The sequence below is a fragment of the Vigna radiata genome, chromosome 1 (assembly GCF_000741045.1).
Source record: "Vigna radiata var. radiata cultivar VC1973A chromosome 1, Vradiata_ver6, whole genome shotgun sequence".
In the NCBI taxonomy this organism is placed as follows: Eukaryota; Viridiplantae; Streptophyta; class Magnoliopsida; order Fabales; family Fabaceae; genus Vigna; species Vigna radiata.
The window spans coordinates 490,197-515,954 of record NC_028351.1 but is presented as its reverse complement, the minus strand read 5'-3'; the positions used below and the strand labels follow the sequence as shown (position 1 = coordinate 515,954).

General features: G+C 29.9%; 2 protein-coding genes across 4 annotated transcripts; one reads left to right on the top strand and one right to left on the bottom strand.

Moving 5' to 3' along the window:
- The first annotated feature begins 13,513 nt into the window (after positions 1-13,513).
- On the top strand, positions 13,514-16,210 carry LOC106764490 (putative glucose-6-phosphate 1-epimerase). Its single transcript, XM_014648774.2, has 9 exons — positions 13,514-13,691; positions 13,888-13,978; positions 14,228-14,302; positions 14,578-14,634; positions 14,710-14,867; positions 14,979-15,110; positions 15,232-15,334; positions 15,448-15,547; positions 15,659-16,210. The coding sequence occupies exons 2-9, from the start codon at positions 13,901-13,903 to the stop codon at positions 15,874-15,876; spliced, it is 921 nt and encodes a 306-aa protein (XP_014504260.1). The 5' UTR covers positions 13,514-13,691; positions 13,888-13,900; the 3' UTR covers positions 15,877-16,210.
- Positions 16,211-16,434: 224 nt separating this feature from the next.
- Positions 16,435-25,128, bottom strand: LOC106771532 (golgin candidate 6). 3 transcript variants are annotated; one of them, XM_014657530.2, is made up of 20 exons: positions 25,041-25,126; positions 24,872-24,924; positions 24,693-24,742; positions 23,995-24,122; positions 23,868-23,920; positions 22,962-23,108; positions 22,755-22,828; positions 22,596-22,665; positions 22,260-22,313; positions 22,071-22,166; positions 21,162-21,212; positions 21,008-21,094; positions 20,808-20,921; positions 20,651-20,722; positions 19,975-20,160; positions 19,727-19,830; positions 19,587-19,632; positions 19,340-19,405; positions 17,688-18,458; positions 16,435-17,265 (listed from the first exon to the last, which is right to left on the bottom strand). In XM_014657530.2, exons 2-20 carry the CDS (start codon positions 24,899-24,901, stop codon positions 16,717-16,719), a joined length of 2,748 nt encoding a protein of 915 aa, XP_014513016.1. In that variant the 5' UTR covers positions 24,902-24,924; positions 25,041-25,126; the 3' UTR covers positions 16,435-16,716. The 3 variants fall into 3 exon arrangements, 2 of the variants coding, with proteins under 2 accessions (XP_014513016.1, XP_022636899.1); XR_002667956.1 differs by lacking the exon at positions 16,435-17,265 and adding an exon at positions 17,277-17,530 and having other exon boundaries at positions 17,581-18,458; positions 25,041-25,128; XM_022781178.1 differs by lacking the exon at positions 25,041-25,126 and having other exon boundaries at positions 24,872-24,958.
- Between the last annotated feature and the right edge of the window lie 630 nt (positions 25,129-25,758).

Here is a 25,758-nt window from a genome sequence, read left to right as displayed (position 1 = left end):
TATTATCATGTTTGTCCCACTTCTAAATGATGTGAAATATTTAATATATACAGATACGAATTCTGTGATTTGTACATCAAGTTCATCAATGTTGGCAGAATCTGATTTGGTGGTTCTTGACTCTACACGTAGACCCTTTTGGTGTGGTGTATAGGAACACTCTAGATTTGAAATTCTGAAACTCGTAAGCTTGGTTGATATGATTTTCATTGTTTTTTAATAAGATGAAGAAAGAAACAATAATTTTGAGATGAGACAGCAATCTCCCTTATCTCTTCGTACATAATTTCGTCTTATATGTTTATTACCATTGTTTTGGCCCATCCACCAAAGCTGTTGGAAAAAGTATGATGTTGACGACATACATATATGGAAAATATATTTTAACGTTAATTTTTTTATATTATTTTGACACTGCACACGTGTCAAAATGTGGTTGGATGATTTTAAATTAAAAAAAAAAACCTTTGGTTTTTCTCTTTCAAATATACCCTTACTTTAATTTTTTAATTTGAAATCATCCAACCATATTTTGACACGTATGCAATGTCAAAATAGTATCAAAAATTGATGTTAAAATATCATTTTCCCTTAATAAATTATTGTATTATTATGTAATAAGTTATTGTATATGTAATAAGATATTATTTCTTAATTTTGTATTTAATTAGCATGTTCTACTGGTAAGAGAAAAAGAGGTCCTATCAAATGTCTCAACTCATGGCTTGAAATATGAAGCATTTGTGGGTTAAATTTAATGTTCTTGTGCAACATGTTGACACTTATCATCGAATTATATTGAGCAATTATTTTGGAACGTTAGTTAAGAATGTCCCTATAAGAGTAAAAATAATATGTTTATAAGTTATATGATGCAATAAAAAAAGAGAAATAAAAAGAAGAAGAAAAGTGTATAATAGATATAAATAAAATGATGGTTTATGTGTATCGCTACACATTTCAAAGAAAAATAATTCATAGATATCAAAAGGGTACATCAAGACTTAATATACATCTCGAGTGAGAGTGAAAATGATATATTTATAAATTATGTGTTGTGATTTATTTTAATTAATAATTTTGGACTAAAATAATATGAAATTTAATTTTTAATATTCTTGTAAAGTTATACAAGTTTATTTTGCATTTGTTATAATACGAATGAGTTTTTTCTACCTCGTCTCATTTACTTTATATATGAATATGAAATAATTACGTTTTCTTACATTGTGTTTGTTTCTAGGAATTTCCTATTCACAAGAGAGAGAGTAATGTTTGGAGAGGTGAAAAAACCGATTATGTTTGGAGGGAACCGATTCCGATCTTACAATTGTTATGGAACTCATTCCTAATGTTAGTTAGGAAACCGATTCTCTTGCTTCTTTGTGTATGTGTACCCGATTCTCATTTGTTGTTTCCAATTTCATTTCCAAGTTCGTTTAAAATAATATTGTTTAAATCCTAATAAACTTACTAATGACAAAATTAATTAATCGATGGTATTATTAACTTTTTTTAATTAAATATTTGGTTAAACCAGTTCATTAGTCTTTATTTTTGCGTTTTTTTTTCCACATTAGTTCCTGTTATATTTTTTGTGCCAATTAAGTCCCTAATTGTGAAAAATTGAAAGAAATTTACCCATGCCGTTAAATGCAGTTAACGGGGTTAAGTTTTAGGTTACCTAATCGGAAAAGCCCCAAATCGGACCACGAACCAAATTCGCGCAACTATCAACATCTCACCATCTGCATCTTCTTCACGAGCCAGCTACCTGCATTCGAACCAGAAAAACCTCAAATCAAATCGAAATCGCACCAACACCGCGAAACTGTCGCAAATCACCATGTTCCTCACGCTTAAACCTGCAAAATCATAATCTAATTCGTAAACAAAGAAAAGCAAAACCTCCATCATGAGCCTTCGTCGCACCACAACCATGGCTTCTTCGTTTCCTACTTCCCTCTTTCCAACCTTGAATTGCTTTCCAATCCCGATGTTGAAGAACAGCGAACCCTAACTATCAAAGCTTTTAAAATTTGATCGAAGCTTTTAAAATCTGAAACAAAATCCCCAATTTTTTAATTTTTTTGATTAACTTCACTAATAAAAGCCACGTACATAATAAAAGACACTTCAAAGCTTTTGTGCACGCCACGTAACAAGTAAAAGCTAAGCTGGAAGTTAACCCCGTTAACTTGATTTAATGGCAGAGGTTAATTTCTTTCAATTTTGCAATCTTAGGAACTAAATTGGTAAAAAATTTAAGACGGGGACGAAATTGGGAAAAAAAACTCGAAATAGGAATCTTTGAATAGGTTTAGCCTAAATATTTAAAAATAAATTATTTTCAACCAATCATATATTATTTTAAATTAATTACACTTATTAAAATGTTAATTTTAAGAAGTACATCATATTTTCTGTTAACTTAAATTAAATTTAACTAAATTTAATTTATTTTCACTTTATTATAATTTAAGTGGAAAAGGGTAATATTATATTTAAATATACTTTTTAACGGCTGCATTGATCTAATCATTCATAATTTTTACTAACTTTTTTTTTTAAATTCATTTAGGTATCCCTAAATCTAAAAACCGCCACAATTCTCTCTCTATTCCTTTAAATTCATCTACTCATTCTCACTCAAATTTTTTTCCAATCCAAACACACCTCCTCAGAATGTATACATTCACAGAGTAAGGGAATGAATTTGAGTATATTTGAGCTAAAGTTTTGTATTGTTTCTTTGAGTGAATTTGAAGTAAAAGTGAGTGAATTTGAGGATGAAGTTTGTTAAAGTTTGTGAGTAATTTGACTAATATGATGAATAAATAAATAATTTAATAAATAGAAAATGAAGTGTTAAAAGTAATATGAAATTATTTTTGAATAAGTTAAAAATATTTATTTAAAAAAATGTTAGTCAATAATTTGAAAAAAAAAATATTATTAATTATTATTGTTTTTAAAATTATGTTCACATGTTGTATTTGTTTTCATATTAATTCAAAAAGTAAATTTTGTGGATATGAATTGGTTCACTATTCAATACAACTCACAAATTCACAAGTTCACTACTCCACACAACACACATAAATTGGTTAGCTAACCGATTCTTTCACCATTTATAAGCAAACGAAAGTTAATTATGGAACTTATTCTCCCCCACCCACAATCAACACACACACATGGTTGTCTAAATTAACATGAGATCATAAGAATATTCTGAGAATCCATCGTTGCACTAACTCCTACATTAACACGTTTGAGAGCACACAGAAAACCTTAAATCTTTTACTCCAAATCAGCACACACACTCACTACAGTCTGCTTAAAGGAACAATAGTTAAGAAATATTTTACCATGTTTAATTTAACATAATTTAAAAAAAAATAAAAAATAAAAAATAAAATAAAATCTCCAAACATAATTTCCTAAAATACCTTTTATAGAGAATAAAATTATATCAAGTTACCTTTTGTAATTAATGTAAATTCAACCATGAAAGTGAGGAAAAGTACCATTATGATTAGGATAGTGGCTAATTTAAAACACTCTTATCTTAATTTTGTGGTGTTTCTTTTTGGTTTACGATTAAATATGTTTTTAGTTTTTAAATGTGAAATTGAAATTCATTCATGTATAAAACTTTGATACATTTTGGTCTCAAACTTTAAAATTGAATGAATATAATTTTTTTAATTCAATGATTTTAATGTTTTTTTACATGTTAAATTTGACCTTTAAACTAAAATATGTTAAACATTAAACAACTCAAAAATTAAAAACATCAGTTGATATGTTAAAAAAATTTAACACAATTTATTTAGAAGGACCATATCCATTCATTTTTAAAATTTAATAACCAAATCAAAATTTTGTACAAAATCAAATTCAAATTTTGTATTAAATTTAGGAACTAAAAATATATTTACTTTTGTCTTGTATTTTTAGATATCGTCTTACTTATCATTGTGATTTCATCGTCACTTCTAGTGAAATTTTTCATACCAATATCTTCAGTCAAAACTTCTTCTTCTTTGATTTTGTATTTTATATTAGTCTTTGTAATTTTTATTATTTTAAATTATATGAATATGTTAAATTAAGCATTATAAAATTGTAATTTTAGAACTTTAGTTATTTACTATTTATGTGTTAGATTAGGCTTTAGAATTGTTGTTTAAAATCTATTATTGTTGAAAGTAATTATATTCCTAATGTGATTGTTTAAGAAATTTAAAAATATACGTCAGTTGTTAAGTATGTATGTATTTTTATTGATTTCTTTATAAAATTATCATATCTTATTGTAACATGTTGGTCACTCCTATTATTGGATTTAGGAGTTGAATACTGATTAATTTGCATTGTGTAAATTTTGAAAAGTTCGTATTTCAAATCTTATCTTCAATTTGTGTAAATTTGTATGTAATATTAAATTGAGTGAACTTTATTAATTTTTTTATTTGAAATTTAATATAAAAATTTATCTCCGTAATTTGGTTAATATAAAAATAAGATAAGAGAATATTGGCAATCATTCAATTAATGTTGAATTGTGTAATTAAAAATTTGAGAAAATTAATCTTTTAATAATTTATTAGTATTTCTTTTTAATATATATTTTGAAATTTCAGATTATTGTATTCTTTCTTAACCTTTTCAGTTATATTAAGTTGTAGTCGATTTTGTGTAACTGTTTACTTGAAAAATTAATACAAAAATTTCTTGTTATTGTTATATAGATAATGGCTTTTTTTACATAAATACTATATTCATTGTTTCCAATATCGTATTAAAAAAATTAAAACATAAGATAAATAAAATAATTAATTAGTGAATAATAAATATAAATATTATTAACATGTTTAAAGTGGTAATTTAATTATTAAAATTTAATAAAAAATAATTAGATAAAAAAATCATTTAATTGCTCTTGAATGATGGTCAAGAGTTTATTGCTTTTACGATATGTAGGTGTATTTTCTTAATTAGTTAAATATTGTTATCTTTCTATTTCGTATTACTTTATTCATTTCACATATAAGTTAATTATGGTTGATAATCATAAATTGTATTAATCTTCATGAAAATTTGATGGTTTATTATATACTTTCAAATGAAATAATAACAGGTCGTATACCTATTTATTTAAGAATATACATTTAAATCGATTCGGAAATAAATTTCTAAAATTACAAAAATTTTATAACTTTTCGGAAATTATATTATGGAACACCTACCTATTGTGCAATATCTGTTTGAAATGAATTTTAAAAGAAAAATACTAAACAAAAGAGTGGAAGAGGAAAAGTAGGGTGCAAAAAGAAATTCAGCAATCACGTTGTTGGGCCCAAAGATATTTTTTCTCTTTCTGCACCCACTGCTTAAAGAAATATAATTGTATATGAATTACACACAATTAATGATCTCCATCTTCCATTTTTTATTTGGAATCATTGCTTTAATATAAAGCTATTATTTCTTTTTATTATTATCCTTTTTTGTATAAAACAAGAGGCATCACCGTCTTAAACTGACTTTTCCAGGAATTATTGTTTGAGAATAATGATAATGAAAAAGCCTACTTTAATTTGTGGCCCCATGTTTGAACAGTTTTCATTCCTTGAAATGCATCACTAAATAGGAATCTTTTTGTTGTCTTTATGCATTCATACATATTCCTTTGTTCATATACTTTGCTTTGTGTTTGTTGGCTATAAATCACGTAAATAACATAAATTATTCATCACTAGCTAATGATGATATCTATGGAAGATTTTCATGTCTATGTATCCTCCCATTTCATTTTGTGATAAACTCAAAAGGACCAACATTTCGTAGGAACATCAAATGGTGAATTGTTGGTGAATCTTGGAGTTACGTGCATCAACTGAATTTTATGATTGCCTATATTGTTTCTCGATTTAGTTAATGAATTTATGAGGTTGTAGCTAGTGATTAGTGATGATATCTTATCATTATTATTTAAATAAATGATAGATTATTGTATTTGGACAATTTTTATTTTTTTTTGTAAATGATAGGTGTAATACTTTTTTCTTTTTACTATTTTGAATATTTTTAATTTGATCTCATTTTTTAAAGAAAAAAATTAATTTTATTAAGTTTATATGAGAGACATACGTTAGAAGTCTCACATCGATTAAAGATAAAGTAAATTTATAATATATATATATATATATATATATATATATATATATATATATATATGAGTGGATACAAATCTTATCTTACAAGTCGATTTTATGAAGTTAAGTTCGACTTAAAATTCACAAACATATGTCATTTGTTAACTATGTTTCATTTTAATTCCATAAATAAATTAATTTTAATTGATGATGAGTAATTTATTATTTATATTATATCATCATTGATTAATATTCTCCCTCCATAAAATTTCATTAGTTTAAATCAAAGCTAACAAAAATATATGTATTTAATGTAAGGAAAGAATAAAAAAATCTTATATAAAATAACCTGTATGAACGAAATGACTTGACAACATTTTATACAAATTTGACAATATGAGAGATGATAAGCACCAACGTTAGACAAATCTATAGAAGAAAACATTGTCTATGATCCTATGGCCACACTGGTGAAGGTTATTATCACAAAAAAAAAAATACAAATCCTACGGATGCCATTATTTATGGCAATATGTAGTACTATTATACTTACATATGTATGATTTGTTGGATATATTACATCAAACAATCAAGAGTTAAATATTTATTGTGTAGTTATGGATCATGTAAGTAAAATATTTAAAACATTCATATTTATTACTCATTCAACCATGGTAAAAAAAAAAAAAATAAACACAAAATGTACATTATTAATAATGAAAGGACGAAAATAAATTTATTTGGTTCTATATACTGAACAAATTAATGTATATTTAAGAATTATTTATGTTTTTAGTTCTATAATGCGATTTTAAAATTTTTCTCTATTCAAAACTTTGATTTTATTTGGTTATTGTATTTTTCGAAATGAAAGGATGAAAAGTATTTTTCTTTCTTCCTTCCCACCCTCCCTATCCTTTCTCACTCTTCTTTTAACTCTCTTTTTTCTCAATCCTCCTTAAAAAAAATATTTGTGTAAAACTAATCTCTATTTTTCTAAACAAAACTAGTGATTTATTGAAAAAAGTTATTGACTCATTAAATATAATTTTTAGTACTAATAAAAATTAAGAGTCACTCATAATAATTTAATTAAGTTAGGAACGAGATTTCTGTGATTCTGGTTATTGTGATTTGGGATTTTTTATATTTTGGACTTTCTCTTTGTGGGTTTGCGAAGAACACAAAGAGATTTAGGTTTTCATGGAGTTCACGATTTGGATGTGTAAATTACAGAACACAATTAGGGTTCACGATTTCGATTTTTGGTGCGCTTTGCTTGTTGGTGTGCGTCGCGATGAAGTGCGAGTTGCTCGTAGTGGAGACTAGATGAGGCTCGCGGAGGTGCTTACACTCACAGTTGCGTCACAGTGCTTACGACATCGCGATTGGGTTTTTGGTATCTGAGCTTTTGTTTTCTGGATTGGGGTTTGTGATGATGATGATCACGATTAAGGGTTGTTGTTGTTTTTGGGTTTTCTGGGTGTTGAATCTAGTTTCTCTACAAGTTTTCGTGGTTGAGTGAGGCGGTTGATGCAATGGAACTAGGGAAGAACTCGCGATTTCTGGTTGGTTCGAGGAAGAAGATGGTTTTACTATGGTGGTGGTTGTGTGGCGACACATGAAGGCTAGTGGTGGCCTTTTTCGATGGCTGCCATAAATTGTTAGAGTTTCTGATTTGGGGAAAGGTTGAAAATGATGACGTGGTAGAATGTGGTGACAACTCACCTTAATGTGATGATCCTGTGTTTGTCATGTCAATTAATGATTCCACCTCACATTGACAACTCACCTTCATTTTAACTCCGTTAACACAATTTAACGTAGGGATCCAATTGCATTGATTTTGTACTTTTAGGGACCCAATTGAGAAAAAAAAAGAAATTGATCTATTTGAAAAAACTCAACATAAATAGAGACTATTAGAACCATTAAACCTATAAATTATTCTTAATATAAATTTACTCTCATTCAATAATATAGCTTAAACATTAATGCTATAATATAATTTATAACCTTATCACATTGTAGGTCAATTTCCACTAGTACAAAAACAGGCTTTGAAGTCTCACGTTCAACGTCATAATATGAAAAAGTCAACGAAAAACATGAACAATGACATTTTTGTAAATAAATGTTAAATTTCAATGTTAGAATTTATATTTTACGACATCATATGGTTAATTGATGTCGGAATTCTCAATTTTTGACATCATATAGGGAAAAATTGATGAAAAATGTTTAGCACAAAAGTGAAAATGTACTTATGTATGACATCAAATATCCTAGTTTCATATGTCAAAGAGTTATAAAACGTCGGAATATCACTTTACAGACGTTATAAGTTAGTGAATTCATCAAAACTTTGTATGAAACTTTCTACTCTGCTCAAAGTCAAACCTTTTCGGTAACAAACACATATAACCTTTTTTTCATTTTACACAAATACATGTTCAACAACAACTTTAGATATCATTTTCTTTTGTTTTTACCAGTTGGATTAACTCCTGATATAACATCATTGTTTTTTTGGATGTTAAAAGCAAAAAAAACATTGACGTCAAAATCTATTTTTGTATTAATATTTGTAAAAAAAAATTGAGTTGAGTTTGCCTTTGAAAAAATGTGATTGACTCAACAACATTCACACTGTAACAAAAGAAATTATTTTCTATTCCAATAAAGTGTAAAATTTGTGACACAGATAAAGCAATGGAAAACCAGTTTGAACATATAGGAGATGCTGGAATGGAATCAATTAATATTCACATAAAGCAAGAGCCTAGGTAAAAAGAAAAATAACTTGAAACCAATTTTATCCTTCACTTTTTCTCTTCTTTCCAAATATAAAATACCAAAATATTATTTAAAAAATGAACTGTGAATCGATATAAGTGTTATAAAAAAACATTTTTTTAAAGAAAAATAGGTTGTAGTGATGAAGTTTAAAAGAAAAGTTGATGAAGAATTTAGTGTGTCAAGTTGTGGTGGTTTGTTAAAGGCAGCACGAGTAGTGTTCTACTTTTTAAGAAACTTTCTATAGCATATGAAATTGACCAACTTTTGTATGAAGCTACAATAGCCTTCAATTAACACATGCTTCGGTCACTTCATCACCGCCCTTCTATCTTATACTATAATACAACAAAAACATCAGCAAACTTCTCCATAAACAAATCATACATCACTAATATGCATAGATCACTAATAAGTGTTTGTTAAATTCTGTTTTGATTCTAAGTTTGTTCATTAATATCGTTAAGGTTAATCACTTTTTTGTTGAAAATCTAAGTATGAGTCTAAGTTTCACATTGAATAGAAATAAAAAATTAGAACACTGTATAAAGATAAAAGACTCAGTAACCCATTGTGTTTTGAATAGAGAATAATGTCAATATCTTATATAGTTGTATCTTTTCAATGAAAATAAAAACTTCTAAATGAGGTAAAACTATTAAATATTATTTTAACAATGAATTTTATAAAATTGAACTAAATTCAAAATTTATTTTAAAATTAAAAGGTTAAATGATAGAATATGTAAATTTTAGGTTTAAACCTCTTTTTGGTCCCTAAGTTATAAGCGGATGTTCAGTTTAGTTCCTGTTTTTAAAAATGTAAATCTTTGGTCCCTAAGTTATAAAAAAATGTATCAAATGAGTCCTTTTTTGACTAGAAATACTGTTTTTGGTTGTTTCTTAACAACTGCTACATCTTTAGATTGCTCTGATTTGTTTCTTAATAATAACAGCACTTTAGATTGCTCTTTGTACTTTGACCATGAACATAAAAAAGGACTCATTTGATACATTTTTTATAACTTAGGAACCAAAGGTTTACATTTTTAAAAGTAGGGACTAAACTGAACATCCGCTCATAAATTAGGGACCAAAAAGAGGTTTAAACCTAAATTTTATACATAATAATTAATAAAGAATCATGCTTAGGTTTATTAAATTTGCAAATGGATGACTTGAATTGAATTGGATTAAATTAAAAGTCGAAATCAATTGAATTGTGTGGGGTTTAGATCATAGATTTGGAGATTAATTAAAAAGTGTAGTGATCTTTGATTGGCATGTAAGGTTAGGGTTTGGTTTAGATTAGGATTAGGTTAGGGTTAGGTCTGTGCGGCAAATAGGGATGTGTTAAGATGGGTTAGGCCCACATCGGATTTGTTTTTTTCTGGATTTTCTTTTCTCCACTCAAATCCGCGTAGATAGAAAGCAACTTCTATATACCTAGCATACATAGCTGTGATCACAAACCCAAATATTTCTCTTTAAAAAAATATATCTATGTAATTATAATTAATATATTTTTAATATTAAATTTGTTTTTTTAAGTTAGATGTAGCTTTTTGATCTCAAGATTTTAATATCGAAATTAAAATAGATGGGTATTTTTAAATATCACACAGTAACAAAGGATTTTGTAAAAAGATAATCAAACAATTAAATTAAATTATTGTATTGGAAAATGTTGTAAAATCAGTCACCATCACATGATAATAAAATTAAGAAAATAATGTACTTTTAAGTTTATAGAGTCAAAGGTAGTTAGTATCTTGGTATTTTCTTATGGAGAAAATTGATCTTCAAGTTTAAAAAAAATGTAAATTTATTACCTTTAAACATTTGATGGAAATATAATACTTATAATTTTGTTTTTTATCATTATACTTCTAAGAAATAATCGTGATTTCTAAAATAATTATAATTGAGACATAAATGTATAGAGAGGTTATATATAAAAAATGAATTACCTTATTAATCATATAATACTTTTTCTGATATGTTTATATAGTATTATTTTTATTTATATATTTATCTCAACAATTATTCTTGTCACAATCTCTTTATTGTAATGCCAACTATTTCTATTACTTTTTATAATTATATAAAGGAAATTCTCCTTTAGTCAAACTTATTTTTCAGTTTTTATCTTTTATTTAAATTTAATCGATTTTTAGATTTAACCGATTTTTAAATTTAACTACTTTTTTAAAATTAAATAAATAAAAATCATTTGCTTGATAAAAACAATCTATAAAATAAATAAGAATTATTTATAATTAAGTTGTAAAAGTTATTTATATTTATTTTATAAAGATTATATATCAATAACTTGTCTTTAAATAAATGAAAAAGATTATTTTTTATATTATCATTTTATTTATTTAAAAAAATGATGATTTCATATAATTATTAACAATGTAATGTGTTTAATTTTAATTTTTAGTGTCTTTCTTTATCCTTTCAATCTCTAAATTAAAAGTTGCATCTTTTAGTTTCAAATGTTAGAAAACAAAAAATATCGCCTTGCGTGTGATTGTTGATGTGTGACTCATTATATACACGTTAGCAATTATTTGTTTAACAAAAATAATGAAAAGATGTTTCAGTAAAAAATAAAAAGTTTTTAGGACATTATTTTAGTTACACTTAAATGCTGATATCATTAACCACGTGAAGTCAAAAAAAAAAAAAAAAAGAAGAAGTTTTTAACAAAACCAAAAATTAAGAGAAATAATAATTTTTAATTTACAAAATCTAAAAATAACCAAATTTAAAATACTAAAAAACATTTTTAAACTATACAATTTGTTACTTATTTCAAATAGAAGAGAAACAATTGATCATATATTACATTAAATATTTAATCATATATTAACATTAAATATATTTTTAATTTCTAAATTATCACTGTTTCTTAAACTAAGCTTTGTTTTATTTAAGTATTTTTTTTTAGAGAATCATAGATTTAGTTTTTATAATTAACATTGTTAATTTTTTTAATGTGGCAAAAAGTGGGTTTTCATAATTAACATTGTTAGTTTTTTCAACGTGACAAAAAGTGTTTCACTGTTTATGTATTATATTTCTAGGTCAGCAAAATAGCTTGGTGACAAATGGTATGTCATGTCTTTAATCCAGTAAAACTGTCAAGACATTGTGTCTCTAGGTTAGTAAGACATCCGGAAAGCTCTAAGTTAGTAAGACATCCAAAGAGTTTGATGTGAAGTCCAAATAGTTGGTGAAGGTGAATGGATAAATCAATCAGAAATTTTGATAACTCTAATCAATTGTATGGAGAATTCAGATAACTCTCTGAAAAGTCTAGATAACTTGATAAGGTGTATCGAGAACTTAGATAGCTTGATGGACATTTTAGATAGCTCATATAGTACTCTCTAAATTTCTGATTGAGCTATCTGAGTTCTTCATACACTTTATCAGACTATCCTAATGTTTTATCAAGTTATTTGAGTTCTCCATGTACCTTATTAAACTATCTAAACTTCGTACTGAACTATTTAGATGTCTTACCGACCTGAAAAAACAGTACACGTATCTTGTCAACTCCACCAGTTGAGAACGTGACACACTATTTATTACCGAACTATCTTATCAACCTAGAAACACAATACATATATCTTAAACGAGTTGAGAACGTGATCACGTTTAGCAAAAACTAATGATGTTGTTGATAAAAAAATTAAATAAGTAACTTTCTAAAAAAATGAATGAAAATAAATTAAATTTTGAAAGAGAAAAAAAAATTGCTATTTAACGACTTAAAAACATATATTTAACCATGCACTGTTACAAGAAACTCAATTTTTTACTCAAAATTTGTAAAACAAATTGTTTTACACATATTTTCATATTGGTGTTTTTTTTTTTCATAAACTATTATTTACAAATGATAGATATTTGAGGGAAGTTTCTAGTCTATAAAATATATATATATAACAAGAAAATCTTTATAGCATCTGAATGAATTACTCAAAGATTTCTTAAATAAACAGCAATGAAATTCATACGATACAATTCAAAGAGTCGTCTCTTTTGTATCAATGGTGACCATAGTTAAGAACTCAGCAGCACATTCCAAAATCAATCACTTAAATTAATGACCGAAAACTTGTGATTATCATTCCCAATAATTTCAGTAACGTGAGCAATCATTTCATTTCATTCATTTGTGTATGGAAATCTTGAAGACAGTAAAGTCCCACTGAACAGAAACATATCAGAAACACCAAACTCGATTTCAATATGATCATCAATTTGATTTTGGTCAACTTTATGCAATTTGCACACCACGGTTCATATCATCATACTGTATAGTATTTTCTATACTTTAATAACATGACACAAGTATTGGTCACGTGTACCAGGTGGACCAACCAGAACACAACATTTCAGATAGTTAACTTTGAAAAAGACAAAAGCAACAGAGAATCCGATGCTAACGGTTGATTTCTGTTGGATATTCTCCAACTTCAACGTTAACCAGCTACACTCTTTTCTCCTTCACGGTTTCATAACCATCATAATCTTTATATATATTATATATATACATACATATATATGTACCATTGAAGATCTAACATGGAATCTTAAAGAAACGCAGAGTTATTGCCTCTGCCTCTTGGAACTCTAAACTGACACACACACTTAATAGTATTATAGTGAAAGATAGCCAACAAAGAAAGCTAACCCCTTTTTTCATTGGGCTCAATAGGTACTTGTTTCTTTTTTATTCCTTATCATTTCTTCTCCTTGGAAACTTAAAATCTCATCCATTTTTCTGAAGGGTCTTTTTGTGTTGCAAAAGGGTTTGCAGAGATCAATCTTTTCTGTAATATGTCTTTTTTACGTTATGTATGGTGGGTGGAATAGAGATGGAAACTGAAGTCTGTTTCTGGTTTTGGTTGCAGTAAGCCAACACAGATGCCGTTGAATCTATTTCATGACAGAGATGGATTGCCAAGGATTATATTGACTGAGCCAAAAGGTTCATCAGCTGAGGTTGGTTTCATCTTTTGTGTTTCTGTTGTAACTATGATCTAAAGGGTCTATTTTGATGCCAACATCTTTGATTTTTTTAGTACATATTCTTGTTTAGGCAATGCTACAATCCTTGTCAGTTGAGTAAATTGTAAAATGATATCCAACACTGATGGACCAATATCAATATAGTTTTAAAATAAACCAGCCATGGTTTGAAAATATTGATCTTATAAACATTTCATAACTGTTTGAAGTATATTATTTCAGGTGCTTCTGTATGGAGGGCAGATTGTTTCATGGAAGAATCACAGGAAGGAAGAACTTCTGTTCATGAGCAGTAAGGTAATAAATAGTATTATATATTTATAATAAGCACTACAATGAATCTATTTTATATATTATTGCTTGAAGTTGAATTCATGTTTCTCTATTTTATTGCCAGTCTTGAATCTTGTTTGAAGATCAAGTTTCTACTTAATTCTCATTACTATCTTTTGCTGAATTTTACATGAAATTCCTCGCAAGAAAATAAGGATGTGAGAATGAGTTTCATGCATGCTTTTGAATGGTGTTATGCATTGTTAAAGCCGTTTATGGTGATTTTTTTTACTGAACAGGCTAACTGGAAACAGCATAAAGCAATCAGGGGAGGAATATCAGCTTGCTTTGCAAGGGTTAGTCTCAAAAGCAATCAATGGTGAAAACATATTTGATTTTTGTTGCTGAATTCAATGCTATTTCTGTTTCAGTTTGGTGATCTTGGTTCACTTGAACAACATGGATTTGCAAGAAACAGGATGTGGTCATTGGATAGGGATCCTTCACCTCTTCCTCCTCCCTTAGACAATCACTCATCTGTGGATCTAATATTGAAGTCAACAAAAGTTGATTTAAAGACACCCCACAGGTACATATATATGTATGGATTCAATCAAACTGTGTTTGTACTCTTGAAAAAAATGAAGTACTGTTGAATGGAACCAGCAAAAATGTCTAACTTGTATGGCTGCTTCTGCAGTTTTGAGTTTCGGCTTCGCATCTCTCTCAGTGCTGACAAGCTAATTCTGATTCCACGAGTTAGAAACACAGATAACAAAGCCTTTTCTTTCTCCTTTGCACTACGCAACTATTTATCTGGATCAGATATAAGGTGTGCATCTTACATATAGATTAAATGCTTGCTTTGTTCTAATATGATGCCTAGACAGATTGTTCAAATTCATCATATCTTGCTTAACTATGACTCTAAGAGAGGTTGAATGAATTTGCAGTGAAGTGCGTATTGAGGGATTGGAGACACTTGATTACTTTGACAATCTGATGAAGAGATCACGGTTCACAGAACAGGCAGATGCACTTACATTTGATGGTGAGGTATAATTTCATCTTCTACTCATAAGTTTTCTCATTTTTGGAATATTTGTAATAGATACCTAATCATGTTTTCTTTAAGAGCTCTCTAAGAACAAGTGTGGTTATCTTTGTAGATTGATAGAGTTTACTTGCACAGTCCAAATAAAATTGCCATCATAGATCATGAGAAGAAAAGAACTTTTGTACTCCAGAAGAAAGGAATGCCAGATGCAGGTAAACTTTTGCATGGCATTGTATGTTATCTATTTAGCATTGACATTTACATTTGATACAAATAAGCAAATAAGTCTGTAATTCTGATCTGTTGTGATTATGAGAGTGCAGTGGTGTGGAATCCCTGGGCTAAGAAGGCCAAGGCAAACCCTGATTTGGGAGATGATGATTACAAGATCATGATATGTGTGAGTTCTGCAGCTATTGAAACCCCTCTTTTCTTGAAGCCCTCAGAAGAATGGATGGGATATCAGGAACTCTCTACTGTTTCATCAAGCTATTGCAGTGGACAATTGGATCCTCGCAAGGTTCTTTATGGCTTTCATTGACTTTGTCGATGCACTCATCATGGATATTATCTTGAGCAATGACAAGACTGCATAGATACAACTTTTTTGTTGAAAATCCTTGTCAAGACAATCTACTGCTAGATGCATTTCAATGTAGGCCATTACCATGATCAACCTTCCTGACTTTCTCGGTCATCACTGAACTTTATGAAAAAGGAAGATGGAACTTTTGTTTGGAGAATCTATAAATTTTAATGCCCAGTGATTATGAACATATTGTTGTATTGTATTACTTCATCTCTCCATGTATACACTGATAAGATCTAGTAGTTCGGAGGCAAACGTATTCTAAAATATGATGGAATTGCTGATATATTGTCAACAAGCTTTCAGCGTAAAAATAGACTACAATCGCACAGAAAAACAGTTAATTTTTAAGGTTTGGAAGTTGCAATAAAAGAATTATGACATCCCAGTTGAGTTTTTTGTGTTTGGACCTATTTCTTGGGAACTTTCTTAGGAAATATTCTACAGAGGTTACATAATTTTCGAAAATAATTTTGGCGTACATATTACCTTCTAAGAACATACAAACTGTACAACAGAATCCTCATCCAACTATATTAGAAGAATACAAATATTGTCCTCCAAATTATTTCTCACAAATTGAACACGTTTACACTGTAAAAGAGAGTAAAGAAAATGATGAGACAATTTAATCAACCCTGTATGTCGCAAAATAAACCATGCAAGAAACAGGTCCTCGACGAATCATAATTTAAAATCCAACTATGGAATATAAAATGTATTCAACATATTTTGAGTTAGACTGTACAATTCATCATAAAATGTATGAACTGAGGCAGAGATAAAAGTGTATTATTCATCGTCTTCCTCATCTTCATCGCCAGCAGCCCCTGCTTCATCTCCAATGCCTTCAAGTAGTTTGTCAACATCCTCACCCAACTCCAACAATCTTGCACTAAGTTTGTCTACCTTGCTTTGTTCTTGCCCGAGGCATACAAGCAGATCATTCAGTTCAGCCTCGCTTTCCTTCTGAGCTTCTTCCCTAGCCTCAGATTTTATTGCTTCCACATCTGGGAATGCTGAATGCCCTTCTCTCTTCAGTGCTTTCACCTCATTCTCCAATTGCAAGTTAGCCTGCTCAAGACTATTGTAGGCATCAGACAGACTCCTTAGATCGGCTTCTGTCTTTCCCGCTAAATTCCGATACATTATTGCCTCTGATTCAACTTTGGCCCTTTCTTCCTTGAGCTTCTCCAATCTTTGAGATGCTTCTTGGAGATCTCTACGGAGTGTCTCTATTTGGATTCTGTCTGAGCCCCCACTCCCCTTTTGCTCAGGCTGCAAAGTACTGCCTGTCTTAGTCAGGTCCTCAGCCAGAGTAGCGTTTCGAAGAACAAGATCCTGAGATGACGACATAAAAAACCAATCACCAATCAGATACATATAGAGGCAAGTGTTTTGCCTCCGGCATCCTACATACTTCCGATTGTAATGAGATCTCACTGTTATTCAACACAGGAACATGTCAAAGTAATCATTACTAACACCCCAAGTTACTATTAGTCCGTAATAATGGACTAATGTGAAAACCATCACAAAACTTGACAAGCTGGAAAAATTCAAAGATGTAAGCTGGCTCCAGTATATAGTAGTAAGCACATAAGAAGAATGTTCTTGGTATTATCATGTGCATACCATTTAAAACTAATTCCAGAATCTCATTTTAGCATATGGAATATGAAGGTATATTTTAGTAAATTCAACCTGCACCTTCCTAATTGAAGTCAGGTAGCGTACCTAACAAAAACAGATTCATGACTCACCTGTATCTCAGAGCACTGTTTCTCAACAAAAGACTTCAGCCGCTTTATGTACTCAGCATCACTTTCATCACTTCTCTGCTCTAATTCTGCTGGCACTACTGCCACCTTCATTTTTGGACGACTAAAAACATCCACAATCTGTTCTCTAATATCTGCCTCTAAACTTTTGACAAGGTTCACAAAGTTGGAATCCAAGATTGAAGAGAGAATTGGATGGTCCAGATTTTTCTTTTCTGACAAATCATTGTCATCTACATCTTCAATATCTACCATGCTAGATGTTGAAGATCTAGTAAATGATTGGTAGGTCAGGGATGACTTCACACTGACAAAAATTGAACTTTTCTGCATCTCGTCAAATTTTAAAAAGTATGAACTAAGCCCAATTTTCTGACTTATTGCATCAACAATGGCAAATGCATCTTTTCCACTGTCAGTGGATTTGTTATATATCACGCATTCACCCAGGACTACGGCTGCAAAACCCCTTATACACACTGTTTCAGACAAATTTGATACCAGCTCAAGAAGATAAGTAAGATGGGGGCGTGCATCTAGGAAGCACTGCACTGCACTGGGGCAATCTGCTAGCCAGGTAATCAGTAATTTCAAGATAATGGCCTGAACATAAGAATTTTCTGATGTACTAAACTTCCCAACTTGAGATTTCATAGAAGAAGCAATGGCCAAATATTTCACCATTCGATGCATTAGCGGCTCTTTAGCTCCTAAAGATTGCATGGGTGCTGCCTCAATTTCAATTTGTAAAACCTGCAACTTCTCTTGTAAGATTTCTCAAAACATTCTTTTTAAATTTCACTTCATACATACACAAAAATCTAGAAAAACCAACATCTAGCACAAACAAACGTTCTGGGTAGCCCATGCCACAAACTTCTCAATAACAAATCGTACATGCATAAAAAGCACTTACAAGTTGAATTTATGCATTCCACAATCTACCTATTGCTATATGCTAAAGAATGAAACATGTTAATTTCTCAATTTTGAATAAGCTATTGCATGTCAAATAGATTATCAACTTTGAACACTTACAGTTTAGTTTATTAGTACAATTCCTTTCACTCTTTAGTCATCTAATCTTGTTAAAGGGTATAATGATAACTTCTCTCTTCAAATTTAGTCCTGAATACAGAACAATTTATCAACTTCAATATTTAAAGAGGTGGAGGCAAGAAAAGGATCTGTGACTTAGATAATTTTATCCTCTCTTTTCAATGAGTGAAAGCAAACTTTTGGGGGTTTGGGGGAACTTGAAGTTAAAGGATAGCCGAAAAATAAGCGAGTGTACCAAATGAATAGACAATATCCTATGGTGGATCTCCTATCAATGGGGCAATCTATCCAATTTGCATCACAATACCCAAGTATTAGAATATTTCCATTGTCCTCATACAACAATCCCTTCCCAAGAGCCTTTTTGACATATTTGAAAATGTGAAGCACAATTCAATGGACAATATCCTATGGTGGACCTCCTATCAATGTTATTCTTTATGATGATTTTTTCAGCTATATAACTCATTATTTATGCATAAAGATTAAACCCCGATGGACTGAAGTCTTCAACTCTGCCATAACATGCAGCAAAATATAGCTCAAAATACATTAAGTGGGAAATATTGGCATACCCTTTCCTTGCATTGGAGATGGTCCTTCAATATATGAGATAAAACACTAGCAGCTCGGCAAGAAATCTACATTTTTAATACAATGTCAGATAATCATCATGGTTAAATGTCACAAAAACTTCCTTCCATGGTACAAATAAAAAGCCATAGCTTATTAGAATTTCCACCCCATGGAATTAGCACGCAAGGCAAAATATAATTTGAAATAGAGATATTTCAAATAGGTAGTCACATACATATCACATACCTCAAGATCACCATTTTCACCCAAAGTAAGACCGTGTAATAGCATGCTGAAAAGGAACAGTCAACAATCTTTAAGCTGATTGATGATAGCACATTATCAAAAGGCAAGGGAGTCATTAATGCACCACCAATAAAACAAACCTGCCAAAAGACATACTGACATCCTCCTCAAGGAATGCATGGTTCATTGAATATGGCTGTGGAATTAATGTAGATGCCAGCAATGATTGACCATCCGCATTTTTCTATTTTAGATAAGGTTAATCAAGGGAGGAGCAGAAACCATGAGTATGTAGTGAAAAGCATTTTCAGTCAAAATTTATTAACTGGGGTGTGGTGACGAGGGATTTTTTATGCCATAAATCAATAAAGAAATATGCACAACCAACCTCACAAAAGCTTTTTAAAATATAATCAGCAGCTATGAATTCTTGCATATTAGAAGTTCTCAAAAGGATTCTAAGTATAGAGTTCAGAGCAGGTTCAACTTGGGGCTCCTCTCCAAGAACTTTGCCAGCAAGAAGATCACGATTCTTTGAATCTCCAACAATCAAATCACCAATGCATTGCATTGCCTGACAAAGATAGCAGTATAAAACCAAGCATCCTTTGTACTTCAAACAGAAAAAATTCTCACAAACTAAGAATATCAAGAACAAAAAGAATAACAATGAAAATGGAAATGGAACAACAACTAAAACAAAAAAGAAAATGTTCTTTTAACTATATGTGAATCGAAAGTGAGGTGGATGCATCATGCATGGACCAATTAGTAACAATCTGCAATTGATTCCTTGACAAGACTAGCTTTTTACTTAATTTTACAAATGTTTGTTGAACAACAACTTCTATGCCAAATACAAGCATGATATCACTTTCTCATTACTTATAACATCTAATTGATATTCAACCACATCTAGATGTCACGAGTAATGTAAGGAATGAAAGATAATGAAAGCATGAAGGGAAATTCCAGTTTCTGTTTGTGTATTATTTACCACAGCTTTTTTATGTTAGAAATAAAAACATCAAAGCATTGTATGTGAGAAAGGCAAGTTATCTTACCGCACAGCGAATAGCAACAGGCACCCATTGGCTTTCAACACCTAATATTAACAAATGTTCCAATACTTTTTTCTACAACAAATCAACAAAAACTGCAGAATAAGATCACCAGATTGCTAATTTATGCAAGCGTCACAAGACTAAGTTCACGACAAACCTGAACCAGAGTAGTTTTATTTGCCTGTTTATTCATATCTTTCCCAGGATCAGACTCAGAACCTCCCTTTAGTAACAATTTAATGGTTTCTAATGCACTTAGTAGATTGATTGTCTACTGGCATGGTATTTATAAGAAAGAGTTAGCTATAAGGGTTCACCAACAGCATGAACTAAAGTGAAAACTTGAAAGAATCTAACCTTTTGTTGATTAAAAGTGAAACTACTTCCTCTCAGCTTCAAAATCAATACCAACGAGTCAAGTCCGACAGTCTCTCTTAGTAGCACCTGAACCATACATAGTTGAAATTAGAACCAGGTTTACCACTGGATAAACTCAGTAGAACGAACAAACCTGATTAGAAGAATTGCTACGTAGCAAATTGTTCAACAATTCAAGACAATCCTGCAAAGAAACCTAAGAATAAATATCTAGACCAAAAGCAATATAAAGCTTAACCATGCTCAAAATATATTACATGAATAAGAATTATATTTAGATAAAAAAAAAAATCTTTGGTCAAAATTGCAAGGGAATTTCAGTGCCTTGTACAAAATACACAAGATGACAAATAAGACAATTTTGACTACATTTTGTTTTTGCCTCTTTTGTTTATTTCATGTTTTAATTTACCATATCTAAATCTGAAAATGTAATCAAGTGATGGAAACCAAAAACAATCCATAAAAATTATTATTGGCTGTGGCCTTCAAACACTAATGTTGAAAACTCCACATTGACTAGATATATAGCAAAACTGTAGTTTGTAAGTGTATGCAAACTTCATTTTACAAACTAATTTTCTAAGATTGAGTTTAAATTAAAATTGAATTTCTAAGATGGTATCAAAGTTTATCTAAACAAGATTTGTTTGGCCTATCGTGTCACCCATTATCAAATTGCTATGGGATCACCTACAAATATCTAATGCTCAAGATGTTCAATCCTTGGATTAAGAGAGTGTTCAGATCTCACATTAACTAAGGAAATGGTCAAATTATAATATATAAGTGAGACAAAATTTCACCTTACAAATTAGCTTTATGAGATTTAGTTAGGATTATAGTCCACCTTCTAAGAACTATTGACTCGATATTTAGAAGCAGGAGCATGTATACTCACTTGCTTTTTATATTTATTTAAAAAAGGATTTTCCCAAAAAAAAAATACAAGTGCATGTTCAGTACTCATGCATTAATATCATGCATCATGTAGGTCATACAGTAAGTTAAATAAAGTACCATCAAATTAATCATTTATCACCTGTACTACAACCCCACCATCTGAATTTCCCTCCTCTCTTATGATACCAAAAATCTTCTCAAATGCACCTTCAAAGACGACAATCTTTTGAATCTCCTATAATCATTAAATTTATTTAGATGACACGTCAACTATTCAATAAGAAACAAGTTTTAAAAAGAAAAAGAATTGAAATGGGTAAAAAGTTACCTCAGCTTCGCGGGTCAGATGAGTGAGAAGCAATAATGCCTCGTTCCTTATTACCTGGAACGTAAACCTTGATCATTTTCCCCGTATAAACGATAGTCCCAAGCATCAATATTCTCAAACAGAATTAGTATTTATCGGGCTTTCTCTTAAAAGAAAAGAGTAGCGAACAAAACTTATCAGATGATTTCCAACAGTACATATTGAGAATTTAAGCGAACAATCAATTAATTATCAGTGAATTTGTTAAACAAACATATTTAGTGCAGACATATGACAAAAAACAACAATTAAGTCAGAAAAGGTTACTAAAATTATTAGAACTTTAAAGTCTTGTACCTCACGATCCATAAGCATGTCCATTAGTCGAGTTATACCACGAGGGATGGTCAATATTGCTTCCTGTAACCTGAAGAGGAAGCCAGCAAGGATGCAGTGAGCTAGATGACTTATCAATTCTTTGAAATTAAACCAAAATGGAAGCTACAAAACCAATACCTCTGTGGAGAATTGGTAAGAAGGGCAGTCAAAATTTGCAAAGTGTAATACCGGACATAGAAATCATCTTCTTCCTATCAAGGTACACCCAAAAGCAAAAATAACTAAGAAAATATTTCAATTTATATACATACGTCCAGATATCAAGGAAACTTTCAGTGATATAACTGAGAATACATCCCTTGATTCTAGAAAAGAAATCCTTACCAACAAACTTAAGAGAAGAGAGATACAATCGGCTTCTCTAGAAAGCAAATCAGTGTTCATCAAAGCTGGCTGAACTTCATTACTTGATCCTTTTGCATGATTAATAGGCGTCAATGCACTAACAAGAGTTTCCAGGGCACCACGAACCTGTTGGAATACACTTTCCAATTAACAAATTGTTGGGACTTGATATATTAAAGCAAATGTTACAAATCTAAAGGGAAAAAATCGGTCAAAATTGAAGGACTGATAGAGAAACAAGGGACGGTAAAAACAGTAACAATCTTGATTCAATAACCAGAATTAAGAACCTTCACAATCTAACTAAACTGTGTCCATCATTAATGAGATTACAAAGCCAGTACATGATACCACAACAGAGTAAGTTTACTATTCGAGCACTGCATCATCAATATATATATATATATATATATAATGTTATATATATATATATATATATATATATATATATATATATATATATATATATTCAAATATGAAAAAATCCTAGAAAAAAGCGATAGATGCTAAAGCTCAAGAGAACATCATAGAACCCCTGTGTGTGGTTGACTAGAATAAATTTCAGAACATTGATTCATAGAAGTTTTCCACAATTCAGGTGAGTGAAGAAGTTCTACGCTAAACACAAAAGTATGAGCTAGGAAATTCCTTTACATATGACAGATGAATTTAAACATTTGATGATAATTCAAATTTGGTACATAGAAACATAGTCCTAAAGTAAAGACTTGAGATCACACTTTCACTTTTATAGTTTTTTTTTTTTTTTCTTTTTCCATATTGTCTTCCTTACAAAAGTGAACTTCGTGATCTGGATCCTTTAGTGCCAAAAAGAAACAGAAAAAACAATAGACAGTAGACATGATAAGGAAGAAGTTGTGTCACCATCTCAACATCATCACGTTCTTCCTTTAAGACACTTAGCATTATAGGAAAGCCTGCAAATATATCAAACCTATTAAACCAGAGGAGAGGGTGAAAAACCTAAAACTGGTTGAGATATAGGACATACCCATTGCCCCAAATGCTAACTGGAAAGCTTCATTTTCTAAGACAACACCCTGAAGCTCAGCAATAGCATTTCTTCTGTCGTCTGGCAATTTACCATTGCTTATCCGGTCAAGCAAGCGCTCAACATATCTATTCAAATAAGACAAAGAAAATGTATGACACTAAGTATAAGGCACTCCGAATAATAGTAAGATCAAAAACAGGTTCAAATGATATTCCACACTATGATAATTGAAAACTATAAAATGAATTAAAGAAACAGAGTTTGTTATCTTTATTAGTCAGAAATGATATATTTAACCTAAAGCAAACTAAAGGGAAGGCAGCGGATACAAGTCAACTAGCAAAGAATTTTAATTTCAACAAACAATGATGTAGATCATCCAGCAACCACCAACAAGAATCAATGATATCTATCTGAAAAAACGTCTATAACCCATAATGATAATCACTTAAACAACTACAGTCATCAAGAAATATTCTTTTTTTATGAAAAAGGTGAATATTCTTCAGGACCCCTTACTAAGCAGAAGTCAGTTACTAGTAGACACGGGAACCGATCAACCAAAAGAACATGATGCTTGCAGAAAATCCCCAATTACATTTGTTCAAGAACGCGTCATGAAACAGACATGCACAGCTGTGCATAACACAGCAAAACAGTTTTTAGAACATTTACAGAAAAAATATAAAAAATACCTATCTTCGTTAGAAGAATTCTCGTTCCCAACAAGAAGCCCAACAACCCCCTGCAGAATAATTACCAAATTCATTAATGTCTAACCGAGATAAATCACCATCAGCTCGGGTTGCACGCTGTCGTTATACCGAACTATAAAATTTCTAAGTTCAAAAGACTACTCAAGATCAAATCATACCTTATAACCAGACATTAAATCCATCCTCATAGATCACAGAATGTCGCAGAATCCTTAAAGCAAAACCAAATTTAAAAAGCAACAAACCTAATTCAATTCACAGTGATCACAATGGAAAACAATTGCATCATTGAGAACCCTAAAAGTTATAGTGAGAGAAGAAATGTACCGAAGCTAAGAATTGGTGATTTGTTTTGACGGAATTCAACTTCTCGGACACATTACACTCGAGGATGCAGATTTCGTATTTTGTATTTTTATTTTTTTGTCTATTTTTGGTTTAGATTTCATTATGGGCCGTTTCTGGAAAATAAATCCAATTGCTGCAAAATGAATGATGGGAAATTTCTTTCTGCACCACCATTACTCCATTCACATGTTTATGTTAGTGATTAAATATATGAGTAGTTTGTTCTACCACATAAATATGTATACTTCTTGACAAACATTAACAAAATATCCATTTCATCCTCAATTATTGAAAAATCTTCTTCCTTTATATTAAAAATGTATCAATTTATATATTTCACTAAGGAAATGTTTATAAATTATTTATATAGTTTAAAGTTTAATTATATTCTTAGACTTATTTATTTATTTATTTTGACCTCATTATTAATAACAAGTAAAAACACATACATATAATTATTATAATAAAAAATATTATTAGATTTTAAAAATATATTTATAAGAAATAATTAAAAATAAATCATTTTTATAATTTTTTATGAGTAATTACTTGAATTTAAAAAATATATTTATAAATGTAAATATTTAGAAAAGAACTAAAGGATAAAAGTGGTCTTTATCATAATTATTATAATAAAAAATATTATTAGATTTTAAAAATATATATTTATAAGAAATAATTAGGTTTAATACCTATT